Source organism: Cucurbitaria berberidis (assembly GCF_010015615.1).
Source record: "Cucurbitaria berberidis CBS 394.84 unplaced genomic scaffold K460scaffold_3, whole genome shotgun sequence".
Classification (NCBI taxonomy): Eukaryota; Fungi; Ascomycota; class Dothideomycetes; order Pleosporales; family Cucurbitariaceae; genus Cucurbitaria; species Cucurbitaria berberidis.
In genome coordinates, this window is record NW_024468937.1 from 3,290,012 (window position 1) to 3,304,156 (window position 14,145).

At 49.4% G+C, this 14,145-nt stretch overlaps 8 protein-coding genes across 8 annotated transcripts; 4 read left to right on the forward strand and 4 right to left on the reverse strand.

The window, feature by feature from the left end:
• Positions 1–167: 167 nt before the first annotated feature.
• On the forward strand, positions 168–1,337 carry K460DRAFT_282877 (farnesyltransferas-like protein; the record flags this gene model as incomplete). The annotated part of the gene is made up of 3 exons (XM_040928609.1): positions 168–532; positions 584–970; positions 1,025–1,337. The coding sequence occupies 3 exons, from the start codon at positions 168–170 to the stop codon at positions 1,335–1,337; spliced, it is 1,065 nt and encodes a 354-aa protein (XP_040788252.1).
• Positions 1,338–2,199: 862 nt separating this feature from the next.
• On the forward strand, positions 2,200–3,629 carry K460DRAFT_405929 (tryptophan synthase beta subunit-like PLP-dependent enzyme; the record flags this gene model as incomplete). Its single annotated transcript, XM_040936904.1, has 4 exons — positions 2,200–2,300; positions 2,394–2,447; positions 2,509–2,776; positions 2,865–3,629. The coding sequence occupies 4 exons, from the start codon at positions 2,200–2,202 to the stop codon at positions 3,627–3,629; spliced, it is 1,188 nt and encodes a 395-aa protein (XP_040788253.1).
• A 423-nt stretch (positions 3,630–4,052) lies between these two features.
• On the reverse strand, positions 4,053–5,222 carry K460DRAFT_285148 (l-lactate dehydrogenase-like protein; the record flags this gene model as incomplete). Its single annotated transcript, XM_040928789.1, has 4 exons — positions 4,053–4,487; positions 4,549–4,835; positions 4,890–4,919; positions 4,985–5,222. 4 exons carry the CDS (start codon positions 5,220–5,222, stop codon positions 4,053–4,055), a joined length of 990 nt encoding a protein of 329 aa, XP_040788254.1.
• A 493-nt stretch (positions 5,223–5,715) lies between these two features.
• K460DRAFT_366537 (uncharacterized protein) lies at positions 5,716–7,505 on the reverse strand. Its single transcript, XM_040933396.1, has 3 exons — positions 7,212–7,505; positions 6,940–7,164; positions 5,716–6,888 (listed from the first exon to the last, which is right to left on the reverse strand). Exons 1-3 carry the CDS (start codon positions 7,438–7,440, stop codon positions 5,951–5,953), a joined length of 1,392 nt encoding a protein of 463 aa, XP_040788255.1. The 5' UTR covers positions 7,441–7,505; the 3' UTR covers positions 5,716–5,950.
• Positions 7,506–7,685: 180 nt separating this feature from the next.
• On the forward strand, positions 7,686–8,315 carry K460DRAFT_284032 (uncharacterized protein; the record flags this gene model as incomplete). The annotated part of the gene is made up of 3 exons (XM_040928704.1): positions 7,686–7,823; positions 7,874–8,179; positions 8,232–8,315. 3 exons carry the CDS (start codon positions 7,686–7,688, stop codon positions 8,313–8,315), a joined length of 528 nt encoding a protein of 175 aa, XP_040788256.1.
• Positions 8,316–9,104: 789 nt separating this feature from the next.
• On the reverse strand, positions 9,105–11,009 carry K460DRAFT_416906 (FAD/NAD(P)-binding domain-containing protein). The gene is made up of 3 exons (XM_040937842.1): positions 10,886–11,009; positions 9,515–10,838; positions 9,105–9,455 (listed from the first exon to the last, which is right to left on the reverse strand). Exons 2-3 carry the CDS (start codon positions 10,676–10,678, stop codon positions 9,324–9,326), a joined length of 1,296 nt encoding a protein of 431 aa, XP_040788257.1. The 5' UTR covers positions 10,679–10,838; positions 10,886–11,009; the 3' UTR covers positions 9,105–9,323.
• A 906-nt stretch (positions 11,010–11,915) lies between these two features.
• On the reverse strand, positions 11,916–12,908 carry K460DRAFT_366541 (uncharacterized protein). Its single transcript, XM_040933397.1, has one exon. The coding sequence runs from the start codon at positions 12,429–12,431 to the stop codon at positions 12,015–12,017; it is 417 nt and encodes a 138-aa protein (XP_040788258.1). The 5' UTR covers positions 12,432–12,908; the 3' UTR covers positions 11,916–12,014.
• Positions 12,909–13,565: 657 nt separating this feature from the next.
• On the forward strand, positions 13,566–14,007 carry K460DRAFT_377056 (uncharacterized protein; the record flags this gene model as incomplete). Its single annotated transcript, XM_040934941.1, has 2 exons — positions 13,566–13,701; positions 13,769–14,007. The coding sequence occupies 2 exons, from the start codon at positions 13,566–13,568 to the stop codon at positions 14,005–14,007; spliced, it is 375 nt and encodes a 124-aa protein (XP_040788259.1).
• Positions 14,008–14,145: the final 138 nt, after the last annotated feature.

The window sequence follows — 14,145 nt, forward strand, 5'->3', positions numbered from 1 at the left end:
GCAGCCAGGATGCGCTAGAAATATAGACAATGGTAGAAACGAGGCACGAATAATGGCTAGGCGCCTCGTGATTGTACAGATGGGTTACTATTGTTCGATGAAAGTACTTGAAGAGGCATCGATGCCGCCAAGCAGCCAAAGGGAGCAGCTCGTCCCCACACCCCACCATGGCCCTGAACTTCATATGCGGCTGGCTTTCGGCCATCTTTTGCTCGCCAATACGCCTGCTGCACGCATTACTCCCGAGATTGTTTGCAGGCGCTCCCAGCACTTCCTTTGTAGAGGCTTCACCTAATAGCAAGGAGACGAGAATGCCCAAATTCTACCACGACGACGAGGCATGGGCGGACATTGAACCACTCGCGCAAGATGACGGCGGCATGCACCCGCTCGCCGCAATCGCATATACAGAGGAGTATAGCGAGGCTATGGGCTATCTGCGCGCTGTCATGGCACAGAGCGAGTTCAGCGAGCGAGTCTTGGAGCTCACAGAGCACATTATTAGCATGAACCCGGCACATTATACAGTCTGGTAGGTCGTATGCTTCTTCTTCTCCAAAGGTCAGCCACTGACAACCTGCAGGCTCTATCGCGCTAAAGTCACCTCAGAAATCGGTAGATCGCTACAAGACGAAATCGCCTGGCTCAACCCAACCGCCCTCAAGCACCTCAAGAATTACCAAATTTGGCACCACCGACAGACCATCATCAACGCGCTCGGCTCACCCGAAGGCGAGCCCGAATTCATAAGCACGATGCTGGAGCAGGACTCGAAAAACTATCATGTATGGAGTTACAGACAATGGCTGGTGAAGCGATTCGACTTGTTCGACAAGCCAGAAGAGTTGACGTGGACGGACAACATGATCCAGGACGACGTTAGGAACAATTCCGCTTGGAATCATCGGTACTATCTAGTTGCCGGTCGTGGAGGCAAATTGAGGGCAGAGATCGCAGATCGGGAGATCGAGTACGTGCTTGTAGTTGTGGAGTGCAACAGCGTGCTATACTAACCGTGATCCAGGTACACAAAAGCAGCTATCCGCAAAGCACCTCAGAACCAGAGCCCGTGGAATTATATATCGGGCATTGTTCGAGTGGCTCAGCTTCCCAAGTCCACACTCAAGGATTTTGCGCTCGAGTTCGCAGACGTCCAGACCCCGGAAGAGGTCTACTCAAGTCATGCGCTCGACATTCTTGCTGATATCTACTCGGAAGAGGAGAATAGTAAAGAGAGCGCAGAGAAAGCCCTAGACCTCCTGGCGACAAAGTACGATCCGATCAGGGCAAATTACTGGAACTTTAGGAAAGGCTTGCTTGAGCAGCCTACTGCATGAGGTTTGCGCCAGACTATTGATAGGGAGGAGAACCATAGTGATACCCAGTTGGCGTTGTTCAGCATGCATTTCGATAACGTTTGCGGATCCGCATGGCATGCACGCATGCGATAGTCAAGATGAAGGAACCTTTGTCTGTATCTACGGTAGCCTTCCCGCCGACAAAACATTCCCGATCGTGATGGAAGCTTGGACATTCGTCCCACATGATGCAAGTTCCCCTTCCCGTCGGGGATCCATCAACGCCAACCCGCAGCTGGTCGATGTCATTCTAAGATTGGATCTGCCCAAAGCATCCGAATAATTGTCTAACGTCGGAGTGCTGGAACAACTTTCTACATGTAACCAAGCGCTGACGACTTACACCGTTGCTGTGATAGGCGATGGGCAAGGGTGCGCCAAGCCTGTCGACGTCCACGAGGCGGAAAGGCCAGGCAGAAACCGACCAGCGGTGGTCTCGCCGTGAATAACCGCGATAGGAAATCCTTACCATGGGTACGCATTCCATAGTAGTGGTCTCATGCTTGTACCATTCCCCGGTCGAAGCACGCTCGCTTGTCCCTTATCAAGTTACTATAGGGTAATTCATGCACTTTATAGGGTAATCAAAACTACGTTGGGCCTTGGTTTCTAGAATTACGGGTGCGTGCGGAGCTGATAACATATAGGGCGTGTTTGGTGTGCGTTAGCGTTGGACAAACCCCGTTTCAGCGCCAAAGAGGCCCTTACCTTTGAGATAAAGAGGTGACTGTCTTGTCGTTGGAATACTTTTAGAATAAGCCATCCTATCATTTTCACTTCAGACTGTTTTCCTGCTCTGAACATCTTATCAGCGATACTCAGAGAACAAACACCATTCAATATGACCGTCAAGGAATACAACGTCAATGAAGAACCACAGCAGAGCCCTTGGGTTCAGACTCCGCTGAGGGAGTCTTACGCACTCTCCGAAGCTGCAGGATGGTACGGTCACACTCCCTCTGATATCTCATACGTAGTCACCATTGTTCTTCTTTCATCAACACATTCGAGATAAGGAGTTCTAAATCGTAGAAGCAGAATCTTCCTCAAGCTGGAGAATCTCCAACCTTCCGGGTCATTTAAATCTAGGTGAGTCCTCCCCTCCGGCTCTCCCTTATGCGATATGCTCAGCATACTAATACTACAAAAGAGGCATTGGCAACTACATTCTCCGCCGCCTTGAAGAACTTCCACATGGCTCTCGTCCACACATCTTTGCGTCCAGCGGCGGCAACGCAGGTCTCGCTGCTGTGCACTCTGCTCGTTCCCTCGGTCTGCCATGCACTGTTGTCGTGCCGAATTCCACGACACCGTTGATGGTAGCCAAGCTAAGGGCTGCTGGAGCGTATGATGTTATCCAATATGGCGCGGCGTGGAAAGATGCCGATACCTATTTGAGAGAGGAAGTTATGCCTTCTGTACGTTGCACCGAAGCTCTTTTCCCCTCCCATCGAAAATCAATATATAAACGATGTATCTATAAAGTTACAATGCTAACTCATCTAGGCACAAACATCAACCATATACTGTCCGCCCTTCGACCACCCAGACATCTGGAACGGCAACTCAACCGTCATGCACGAAATCGCCTCCCAGCTCCCCGGCTCAGAGCCCGATGTGCTAATCTTCTCTGTCGGCGGCGGCGGCCTCATGAATGGCATCTGCCAAGCCATGGACGACCTAGGCATGTACAAGACGACCGTGCTAGCCATGGAGACCGCAGGCGCCGAGTCCCTAAACGCCGCTTTGCAAGCTAGGGAGCTAGTTACTCTAGACAAGATCACAAGTCAGGCAACAAGTCTAGGCTGTACGAGAGTCACAGGCTCGACATTCAAATACGCACAACGCAGCACAGTCAGATCCGTGGTCCTGCCAGATGCCGAAGCGGCAATGGGGTGCTGGCGTCTTGCAGACGACGAACGCATCATGGTCGAGCTCGCCTGCGGCATTAATGTTGCCCTCTGCTATGATGGTCGCTTGGAAAAGGCTCTTGGACGCCCCGTCCGACCTGATGACAAGGTTGTCATTGTGCTATGCGGAGGTAGCAATGTCACGAGCAGCATGCTGTGTGAGTGGAGGGAGAAGTATGCGTATATTGAAGAGGAGAGCGAGGAGCGGAAGCGGAAGCAGGATTCTGCGTTAGGAAGTGAAGATGTGAGTGAGAGTGGGAGCGTCAAAGACGTAGCCATGGGAATGGAGAATGTGCCAAGTGAGTACAGTAAACCGCTTGTTATTGAGGGGGTTGAGATTGAGTGTCCGGTTTGCTCATGAGGGATGGTATTAGCGGGAGTTCAGGTATACATGATTTACGACCTTCTTTGGATCTGGGTTTGCTCTCGGCGTTGGAAGAACATCGTGGCTCATCATTCAGTAATTAGATCAGTAGCAATGCTGTTACTTTTGATTTTCCACCGGGTTGTCCCCTCAGCCGTCGACCCTTGTTTTTCTACAGCCTTCATGACGGCAAGCTTCCCGTAGACCACGACGGCTTTTCCGAGACGCCATCTCATCATCTTTTGAGCTGCCTGCATAAAGTGACGCAATGTTGCATCGTTCGGTGACTGCATCAGTACAATTGCATTTAGGAACTCTTTTCTCCAACTTTCATCAGCCATGACACCTAAGAGGTCCTCGATATCATTCTCTCAATCGTAAACTATTGCTTGCTGGTGCCACGCACACCTTAGCCTCGCACTAAACTCCCTCATCCACCTCCAACGCCTTTCGCAACTGCTCGTCGGCACTCAACTCTTTTTCTGCTCCCTCAATAACTCCCCTGAGTCCACTAGCGCATTTCTCAAGTTCCGCTCTCTCCGTCTCATCAAGTAGGACAGGCATAGATTTGATGATACCTTTCCTCCCCACCACCGCCGGCATCGACAAACAACACCCAAGTTCCGGCTGGTAGAAAGATATAGGTCGGACTGATCGTGAATCGAAGAGGATGTACTTGCAGATGCTAGCAGCTATGTTACCGATGCCGTAAGATGTGCACCCTTTTGCAGCGATGATGGCACCTGCTGCGCCGCGAGTGTGTGCCGAGATTGAGGCTTTGAACTCGGGTGTTAATTTACCTGGTAGGGCGAGGTGAAGCGGTGTGGTGCCGATTGTTGCGGAGGACCACACAATCTAGGAAACATTAGCGTTCGATTTGTCTGACAATAAAGCGTTGGTTGGGGACACTACTTACAAACTGACTATCACCATGTTCACCAAGCACATACGCATCGATACTACTCGGCGCTACCTCTGCCTTCTCAGCGAGTATACCTCTCAGTCTAGCGGAGTCGAGACTCGTCCCCGTGCCTAGAACCTGGGACTCTGGCAGTCCGGACAGCTTCCGCGCAAAGTATGTCAAGATGTCAACTGGATTGGCAACAAGAAGCAGAATTGTATGCGGTGAGATGGGCGCCATCGAGCTAAAGATTGACTCTAAAATGTGTAGATTTCGACTCAAGAGTGAGAGCCGAGATTCACCTAGGCATCATTAGCCAATGTCGTAACATGATAGACTAGATTACTTAGACTAACCATGCTTCTGTTTCGCACCCGCCGTGATGACTGAAGATTGAGGGCACCAAGTTAGTAAATATAACCCATACAGTTCGTCCATGGGCGTTAATCACCAACAATGTCAGCCTGTCCAGCATCCTTGTGCGTACCAGCACGAACTTTCACGCCTGATCGACCACCGTAAGTCGAGTCGCTCAGATCTCTCACTTGTGCCTCTAATAGCTCTTTCTTCAAGTCTACCATGATCACCTCGCTGCAGATGGGCTGCATAATGAGCGTGTAAGCCAGTGTGGAGCCGACATCACCGCAGCCAAGGATAGCGATACTGCTCTTGAGTTTCGGTTGTGTCATGTCGATGTTTGTGTATAGGTCGGTGTAGGGAGGTGAATATGAAGGGTGCAATATGAGGTAACACAAAGGGTGTGTGCCAGGCTGCGCGGGGTGCAATGAGGTCAGAGCCAAGAAAAGGAAAAACAAACGCTAAACAAACCAAAAAGAGGGTAGGATTTTGATCTATATAGATGCACTGAAACAGGATATCCTGAATTCCTGAGTCGGACAGCGTCGCCAAGATCTGGGCTCTTGAAAGTGGTGTGATGCTTAGAGCCTGGCCTCGTCCTTCGCCACATCAGCATCCATGGATCGCAATATTGCGCGATAATGTATCGCTGCCGACAATTGTCAATGGCGGACAGAGAACGATATTGTCGAATACGAGGCTTTGAGCTCGCGTAGTGAACCGGCTAGAGTCGTAATGTGGGCCTTGTGACTTCTAGCGCTCCTTTAGTGCTCCTTCATTACATTTGTGAACGCTATTACAGGCTGCAAGTCCAAACCGAGAAAGCTCGTTATAACATGAAGTATATTTACTACCACTCCCCAATTCGAATATGTGCATTCACGCATAGTGCTGGACCTCTTCAGCACTACCTACTTTGTGGTTTTGTGTCGCAAGATGCTCCAAATACCACCTGGCTAACCTCTACGATAGCGCTCGCTCGTCTGGAGCTGATCTCTTCCTTTTCCGTTATACATTGGTCGCAAGTGCTAAAGAGATTCGGAGAGCTCAAAGCATGTGCTTACGCCCACTGGTTCTTAACGTCGTCCTCCAAAGGAAGCATACTCTTCTGCAGCTCCTTCGCCACCTTGTCTGCCTCTTTCCAAACTCTCAGCAGATTCCGTCCCGCAATCTTTGCAGCATCTTCGTCGCTGACACCCTGCCTCAGAAGCTCAGCAATGAGATCAGGAAACTTGGACACATCCTCCAATCCTTCCGGTGTCCCCTCAATACCGTCGTAGTCCGTACCTATCCCTACGTGATCGTACCCAATGAGCTCTCCAATATGCTTGATATGGCGAACGACCTGATTCAGCGTCGAATTTGCAGGAACGTATTCCGGGAAATCGTCAGGAGTCTTTCCGGGGACGCAGGAAATGAAGTCGGGGTTGAAGTTGACCATGACAACGGAGTTCCGTTGCTTTACAAGCTGGAGAATGTCATCAGGGACATTACGAGGATGTGGACAGATAGCGTATGCGGAGCTGTGACTAAAGATAGGAGGGGCAAGACTGCCGTTCCAGTTCCCAGCGCTTCCATCAACTTTACCCACAAGAACATCTCGCATTGTATCTTGACTGGCATGAGCGAGGTCGACCAGCATACCTAGGCGGTTCATCTCCTTGATGAGGTCGCGGCCAGCGGAACTAAGGCCATGCCAATGTGGTGTTGCAATTCGCGGCTGAAAGTCAGGACCACTCTCGATGGCGGCATCGGCATATTTATTGTGGCAGTTCCAGGTCAGCGTAGCGTATCGGACGCCAAGCTGATGATATAGGCGTAAAGTAGAGATCGAATTGCCGATTTGGTGGAGACCCTCAATAGCCGCCGGCGCGATGAAGCCGCCATTCTTGAAAGCTTTTGTGGCTTCGGCACTGTCTCTTGGAGGGGTGAAGTACTTCGGATAGTCCTGACCGAGTCGGTGGAAGAGATCGAGTTGACCGAGCGTGGATTTGACAACTGTGTTTGAGTCAACACCAGGGTTTTAGCTTATCATGGCCTCCAGCTTACTGTCATGATACCTTTCGTCGCTGAAGTTGGTTCCGTCACCTAACGGACACGGCCAAAAAGCGGACCAAAACGCACCGCCCTGCATGCCTTTCTCCAAGCGCGGAATATCGGTGTGCTGTTCGAGTGTACCATTCTCAAACTTCTCTGCGAAGTCGTTGCCATGTTTGCTGTAAATGTGATTCTGATAGCGGGATCTAATGAATATCATCAAATCGTTATGGCCATCTTCGTGATGTTAGCACATATCTTCACGCTCAAGGAACGCGTCTGACCTATGAGAGGGTTCTCCTTCAGAACTTTGGCAGCTCGCTCTTCCACAGTCGATGAGCTGTTACAGACATGCTTTCGTCCTGGAAACAATGTTCGGACCTCTGAGAGCCATATGGTTGAAACGATGAGGCAAAGGGCGACCAGAAATAGTAAATCGGCAAGTGTGAATGATCGCCGCCGAGATTGTCTCTGATGTACCGTTACACCAATGGCAGAATCCTTTTTCTCCATCTTCGTCTTTACATAAGTTGGAGCGTGTTTGAAGGATCTGGGAGAAACCAAGGTTGGAGATAGCGAGATGGCTTGGCGGGGCATGTACCGGTACGAGCTGCGGAGTTTAGGCGTTCTCCTCCGAGACAACACGAGGAATACAAACATTTCGTAAACATCCACACCATCGCACTCGACATCTCGGTCATTGGCACTCAACTCAGTGATTCTAACATAGCTCTACTGAATTTCGAACAATCACCAACATGGCAATAATATCTGCAACCGCGATGATACGCGGCATATCGTTATTCCACGTCACCCTCGCAATACTCCTACTCAGGAATCCCGCAGTAATAGCGAACCAAGGAGTCATCCTTCTCTTGGGCGAGTCAATGCACCTTGTACGTCTTTACATGCCCAGCCTCGTTCTTATAGCATCTAACCATCGTAGCCCACACCACGCGAGTTCAACAAACCTAGCGCAGCGTCAGCCTTCCTAGCTGTCCTCTTCGCTTTTCTCGGCCTCACCGACCTCACCGCACTTGCTCTTCCCGATGATGTCTTCGGCCACTTCTGGGGCGCGCAGACGCCCGTCCGGTGCGCTTTCCTTTTCGCGTTGACGGGATATTCATATATATTCAAGGAGGGCGGCATGTTTGCGCCGCGAGGCCACGATTACACGATTGGTGTTGGAGCGAGTTTAAACAACAGCATGGTATTCACATGGGGCTTTTTTGAGCTTAGTGCTTGGTTTTGGGTAAGCTCGTGCATATGGGCTGTGATACTGGGCGAAGGGCTAACGTGTGCAGGTGTTTGTGACGCTGCGCGAAGAACGACGGGAAGCGGCACAGAAACTCATCGAGAAGCTCAAGGCAGAAGAGGATAGGCTATAGAACACCTACCGAGATTTTAAGGGCAAAATGGATCGAATTCGGTCTTGCGAAGGGTATACTGTACGCGGAGCCGAGTCTCTAGAGATGCATATGGAACGGAGATCTTAATTTGACAAGTCATGTAACTTCTCATTCTTCTTCAGATTCTATCTCGAGGTACGGTACTCATGCCACAGTTTAGAAGTAAGGAGGGCTTATCATTCTCGAACCAGAGAGCACCACCCTAACGTTGACCGAACGGTTAGAAATAAGAAGCGAGTTTGGAAGAGCTAGACTTATGGCATTCGTTTTTAGGGCAATGTTTGCTATTGGTGCTGGGAGCAAGGCTTGGCAGCCCCATAATGAACTCTACCGGTACGAAGTGTTGCAGCTTACGTTCAAAACCCGTCATCTTCCTTTCCTCATTACACATCTCGGCCTCTAGTCTAAGCAAAAAAAGAAAGGTGTTGCGTGCCAGTAACCGCGGAAGAGCTGGGTGAGAATTGGATGAGAGGGTCAAAATCGTCAGCTTCCGATAACGTCCCTTTTGGCTGGGAGTGAAATGTTGTTAAGCAAAGTATTGCAACTATCCATATTGTATAGGATCTCGATTAGCCATAGGCCTAGCCGAGGACCTTGACGAATGACGCACTCTGTAGTCAGCGTAAATTGACCCGAGGGTGAAGGTGAAAACGCGCCAACTTATCAAATCTAGTCTAAGGATTACAGACAAGAAAGAAATGACTCGTCGCTTTGCACAAACATAATCAGGGATTACTACCACTCAGTTTCAGGAAGTGATTAATATTTAGGCATATATAATACTTCTAATTCTTAAATCTGCGTAACATCACGACGACCATCTGTAGCACAACGGATGGCCGTCGTGATTAGTACAAAGGAGTACAAAGGTATGGGCCAATACAGGGTATATGATCAGGCGCCTAATCATATACCCTGTATTGATTTTGACCTTCACTTCGCCTACAAGACCGTAAATTTCAACCCTTTACTTCCAGTAATCACAGCTTAATACCCCAGCTCACAAGTCGTAACATCCTCCACGAAATGTTTGTCCCGATAACTTCTTGTCCACCAGAGATACCACGGTACGACATTCATTTTGATCTTGTGCCCTAGCCACGGTGTGTCCTGTACTGTCTAACCATAAAGTTAGTAGATGTCTCATACGTCGTCCGTACTAGTAAGAAGCTGCTTACCTTGACCACGCTCTGACTCTCGTTAAACGCTGTATCAATGCGCGCTCGTCTCAACTTCTGATATGCATCAAACGCCTCTTTGACCGGCACACCATTATCTCGCCTAGTCTGCATCCACTTCGCCAAACATCTAGAAAACAGAACCCCATCTTCAAATACGATACCTGTACTCTCGCCTTGAGGAGGCATTGCATGCGCTGAATCGCCAATGAGCATAACACGGTCTGTTGCCCACTTTCCGCCCTTGCTCAACGTAAACACAGGCCATAAGAAGAGATCCCCAGCGTCTTCAATCAAATGTCCAATCAGCGGATTCGCAGCACCATCGTACCGCTCCATTATGTCTTTCCGCGTCTTCTCCGCATCTGCGCCAGCAGCTTTCCAGCCATCTCTTGACGCGATCTCCGGGACTTGCATTAGGGCGCCAACATATATTGAGTCTTTGGCTGAGTCGTGGAAGGATGTGAGAAGAATACCTCTGCGCCCAAAGTTCATACCACTAGTCTCAAAATGTGTCTCTTCAAATTGCCCTGTCTCTGTCGTTCTTCTCTTCGCAAAGCCAAACGCATTGCAGATACCAGAATATATGCTCTTTCTCTCAGGCTCTACGTGCTTCAGCCGCGTAACTGAGTGTATGCCGTCACAGCCAATTAGAATATCGCTTCTCACTGTCTCGCCATCTTCGAACTGAATCGTCACACCGTCAATGTCTTCGCTGATATCCACCGTCTTCTTGCCGCAAATCAACTTGATGTTTGCATGTTTCTCAATTGCAGCGAGAACACCCTTCAATGCATCTCCCCGCGTAATCCTGAGCGCAGTGAACGGTGGTTCACCCAATCCCTTTCCATCAGGCCCACGGAAACTGCTTTCTGCAATCTTTTGGTTGGTGTAGAGATCGAATATTTCTACAGCGAGGCACTCTTTTCCGTAGTCACGGGCACGGATCTCATCCAGGGCGCCGAGGTGAGACAACAAACGGAGGGCATTGGGGGTCAGGTTAACGGCGCCACCAATAGTTGCTGGCTCTGGCCTAATCTCGTAGAGAGTGATATTCGGCGGTGGGCGTGACGGAGGTGCGAACTTGGTAAGAGACAAAGCGGTCGTGAGGCCTGCAATTCCGCCGCCTAAGATAGTGATATCCATTGGTTTGGAGATCGCCATTGTATGTGCTTAGATCGAATTGTACGGTACCAGGGGCGCCAAAGTGCTGCTGAGAGAAGTGCAAGCGATCTATTGTCCATGAAGAAAGGCTAGAGTAGTCCGCTACAGAGGGACGATTTGTGCGGTTTGAATATCGGAGGATTCGAGGATATAGTCTCTATATTTATCGGCATCCTAACAGGATCGGAACCGAGACATGGACGTACCTGTTGTGCTACCATTTTGTGGGTCGCGGTAGTGCTAACTATGAGCGGTTGTCCGTGGTTGTTCAAGTGTCGGCAATGGTTGGGGAACCGACTATGCAACACGCATTCCGTCATGAAAGCCGAGCAAATCACGGGTTTGCTCTTGATGAAGACATATACATCGGAGAGCGAAAGAAGAGCTGCATTCCCAACAGAAGGGAGGTTTGATGAACTGGATGTTTGATGGCCAGAGTCGAGATGTGCCTGGCGCGTCGGAATGATTCCGAACGCTAAGTTACAACTCGTTGCTAGTGACAGAACCCAATGATACAAGACTTGAGCGACTGTGGGAATCAGCTTCTATGGAAGCTTAGTCAAAGTATAGAGGGTACATGGTAGCGCCTTTGTTTAATGGGAATGTAGTGTGACTAGGACTTGAGTAGTGTTTGTAGGATCATACATCTTTCCACTCCCAGCTTAACAGCAGTAAGAGGATTTTCAAAGCGCCTACGCCCTAGTTGAGCTATCGCTGGTTCTGTGAAAGTACTTTGAATCCTAAAGCCACGGCACCCAATCCACGTGCTAAAATTTCCGCTTCAGGTAGGATTTCTTTTACCCATCGATGGCTGTAGAGCTTGAGGGTTCATCCATGAAACTATTTCCTTAAACGAGAGCTCTTGCCCAGGGCTCTTGCCCAGGAGCCATTTTCTCTTTAGCCAATCACATTTCGCCACACAAATGTCGTGCCGCTCGCCGCGACGGAACGTCTCCTGTGTTTAGAGCAAGTTAATAATAGTCGCAAAGGTCTTCGCCAGTTCAGGGGAATTGTTCCGTATCTGCGGCCCACCAAGCTCTAGTGAAGACGAGTTATGGCAAGCATATTGGTGGCGCGAGTGGGTTCTGGACTGCTGAAAGACGAACCTCGGACTACCTCAAACAGTTGCTGGAATATATTCAATGGTTCATCGCGGACTACCTCAAATAGTTGCTAGAATATATTCAAAGCTTTATTGCAAACTATCTTAGATAGTAGCTAGAATGTATTTAACAGTTCATCGCGGACTACCTCAAAAAGTTGCCAGAATGTATTCAAAGGTTCATCGCCCCCTTTTCAACCGTGTTACCAGCTGTTCAATTCATTCGTTCTACCGTCAAGTCGCATGATATTTCGCGGTCCAATAATCACACCCAATGTAAAGTCCGCCACGTTTTGCAAAATCAGATCGATAATGGGGCTGCATGTCTAGAAACCCTCTTATTGTACCATCTTCTGCAACACACCTTTCGACATACGAAAGCTCTGTGCTCCTATAGAGCGCAACATGTTTAGCTGGTACTGGTGGCGCACTGTTCTCACCTGCACCACCTCGAAGTTGTAGTTTAGGCGGCTCAGACGGCTCAGACGGCTCGAGTGTTGTAAGACTCCCTTGATTAGTCTTAAGATAGCGGAAGTATATGTCGAGGATTTCGAATAGCCATCCAGACAAGGGTTGAGTAAGCCGGATAAGGTTGTGTTGCGGATCCATAATAGCATCGCGCATACTGGGCTTAATTCCTGCTGCGTCCATAATTGCTGCCCAATCATCACTTCCATCCTGCGCATCCTTGCCATCTGCTGAAGCATACTATAGAGCATACGTGCCAAATTCTTTGTACTCTCTGTAATCTTCTGGTTCCGTGCTCCAGGTTGCGTAGAGTGAAGCCGCCCGTTCAGCAGTGAAGCCTATGAATTCGAGCGCTTGTGCTGATTCGAGATGTGTAGGTACCGATATGTACGAGGAGGGAATGTCGGAGGTTCCAGAACTCGAAGATCTGGAGCATAGGGGGAGATAAAAGTCTCAGTGAAATCTTCCTCGTTCCAGAGCACTCCGCTGTGATGAGTGATCCATCTCTTATCTGGATCCGCTTGATGGTGTCCTCCGGAAGTAGTGGCGGAGATGGTAGCTCGTGCCTTTGATGTGGAGGCATGGTGGTTTCGGTGCAGGAGAGACAAGAATGGTGAAGTTCTGGAAGTGATTTTATAAATTGTTGTGGCAGAATGAACGTTTGAACCATGGTTCATCTGCCTCGCCGCTAGTGGCTGCCACATCGCGCATGCCCCCCGCTCTTGCCTCTCGCTAGCCAATGATGACGCGAACTCTCATGTGACCGCTTGTTGCTGCATACCGCCAGCCCTAAGTACGGTTTGCAGTGGTTCCAGTTATCGACAGCCGTTGGGACAGAAACTTGCCACAATGGGAAAGATGCATGATGGTGGGGAGCGATAAGCCGCGCTTCTTCGGGATTTAAGCCTAGGACTTGACTGCATGTTAGGAAATTTCTAAATACTCAAAGAACCCTAAATGTGCGATGGGAACTAGTGTCAATGTACCCTAGAGACCCTGCTTGGGTGCTGCTGATTCGCTGACTTGCTATTAGCGTGGCTATGGGAGTGAATGCTTCTTGGCGTCCCGGTACCGAGGCACCCGCAGTGATCTCCCGCCCCTTTCCGGGCAACAAAGTAATGTGCAACCTTCAGTCTTCAGTGACACTGATCTCCTATCGACGTCAAATAATCAGTCCAATCGCAATTGATCGAGTTCAAGCCACATCCCTAGCTATAATTAGTTAGTAGACTTGAGATTGATACTTGCAGAATAGCACTAAACATAGCGATACGCTTAACAGCAGCATCGAACTTATCATCAAAGATACCTTTTATCATGGCCGCCCGTCCTAAAAACCTCAACGACACTTACATCGCCCCCACCTACCCGTATCTCAAACCCATCATCGTATGCGGCGTCATAATGGCTCTCTCCGCCCGGCGCGAAGTCATTTCCCCAGGTTCTCCACTATGTAATTTAGACACTCTTCCCATCCCGGAAACTCTTTTGCAGGAATCACACACTGACTTCGTCCCTAGATGATCATCTTTTATCGCGGTCGCCAAATGCCATCAAGACTGCGACATGGATCCAGAACGGGCTGTTCTATTTCTTGTTCGGAGGCCACGCAATTGAGTCAGCAATGTTCACGAAGCGGCTAAACGATCATGGTGTCCGCCTATTCAGCGTTTCCTGGTTCAAATGGATCGGGACCTGTTTTGTTGGAGGCAATTTCGTGTTCAAGTACTTTGATCGGGCTGTTGGGAAGGCTGCGTGAGTGATGGAAGATAGAGAAAGTGGGTAGGCTGAGATATGAGCTTAGTTGTTTTTTGCGGAAGAGGTTATCCACTATAGTAGCAGAACTATCATGCTTAGTAATTACAATGATAGATCAGCTACTGCGATGTAGCATGGT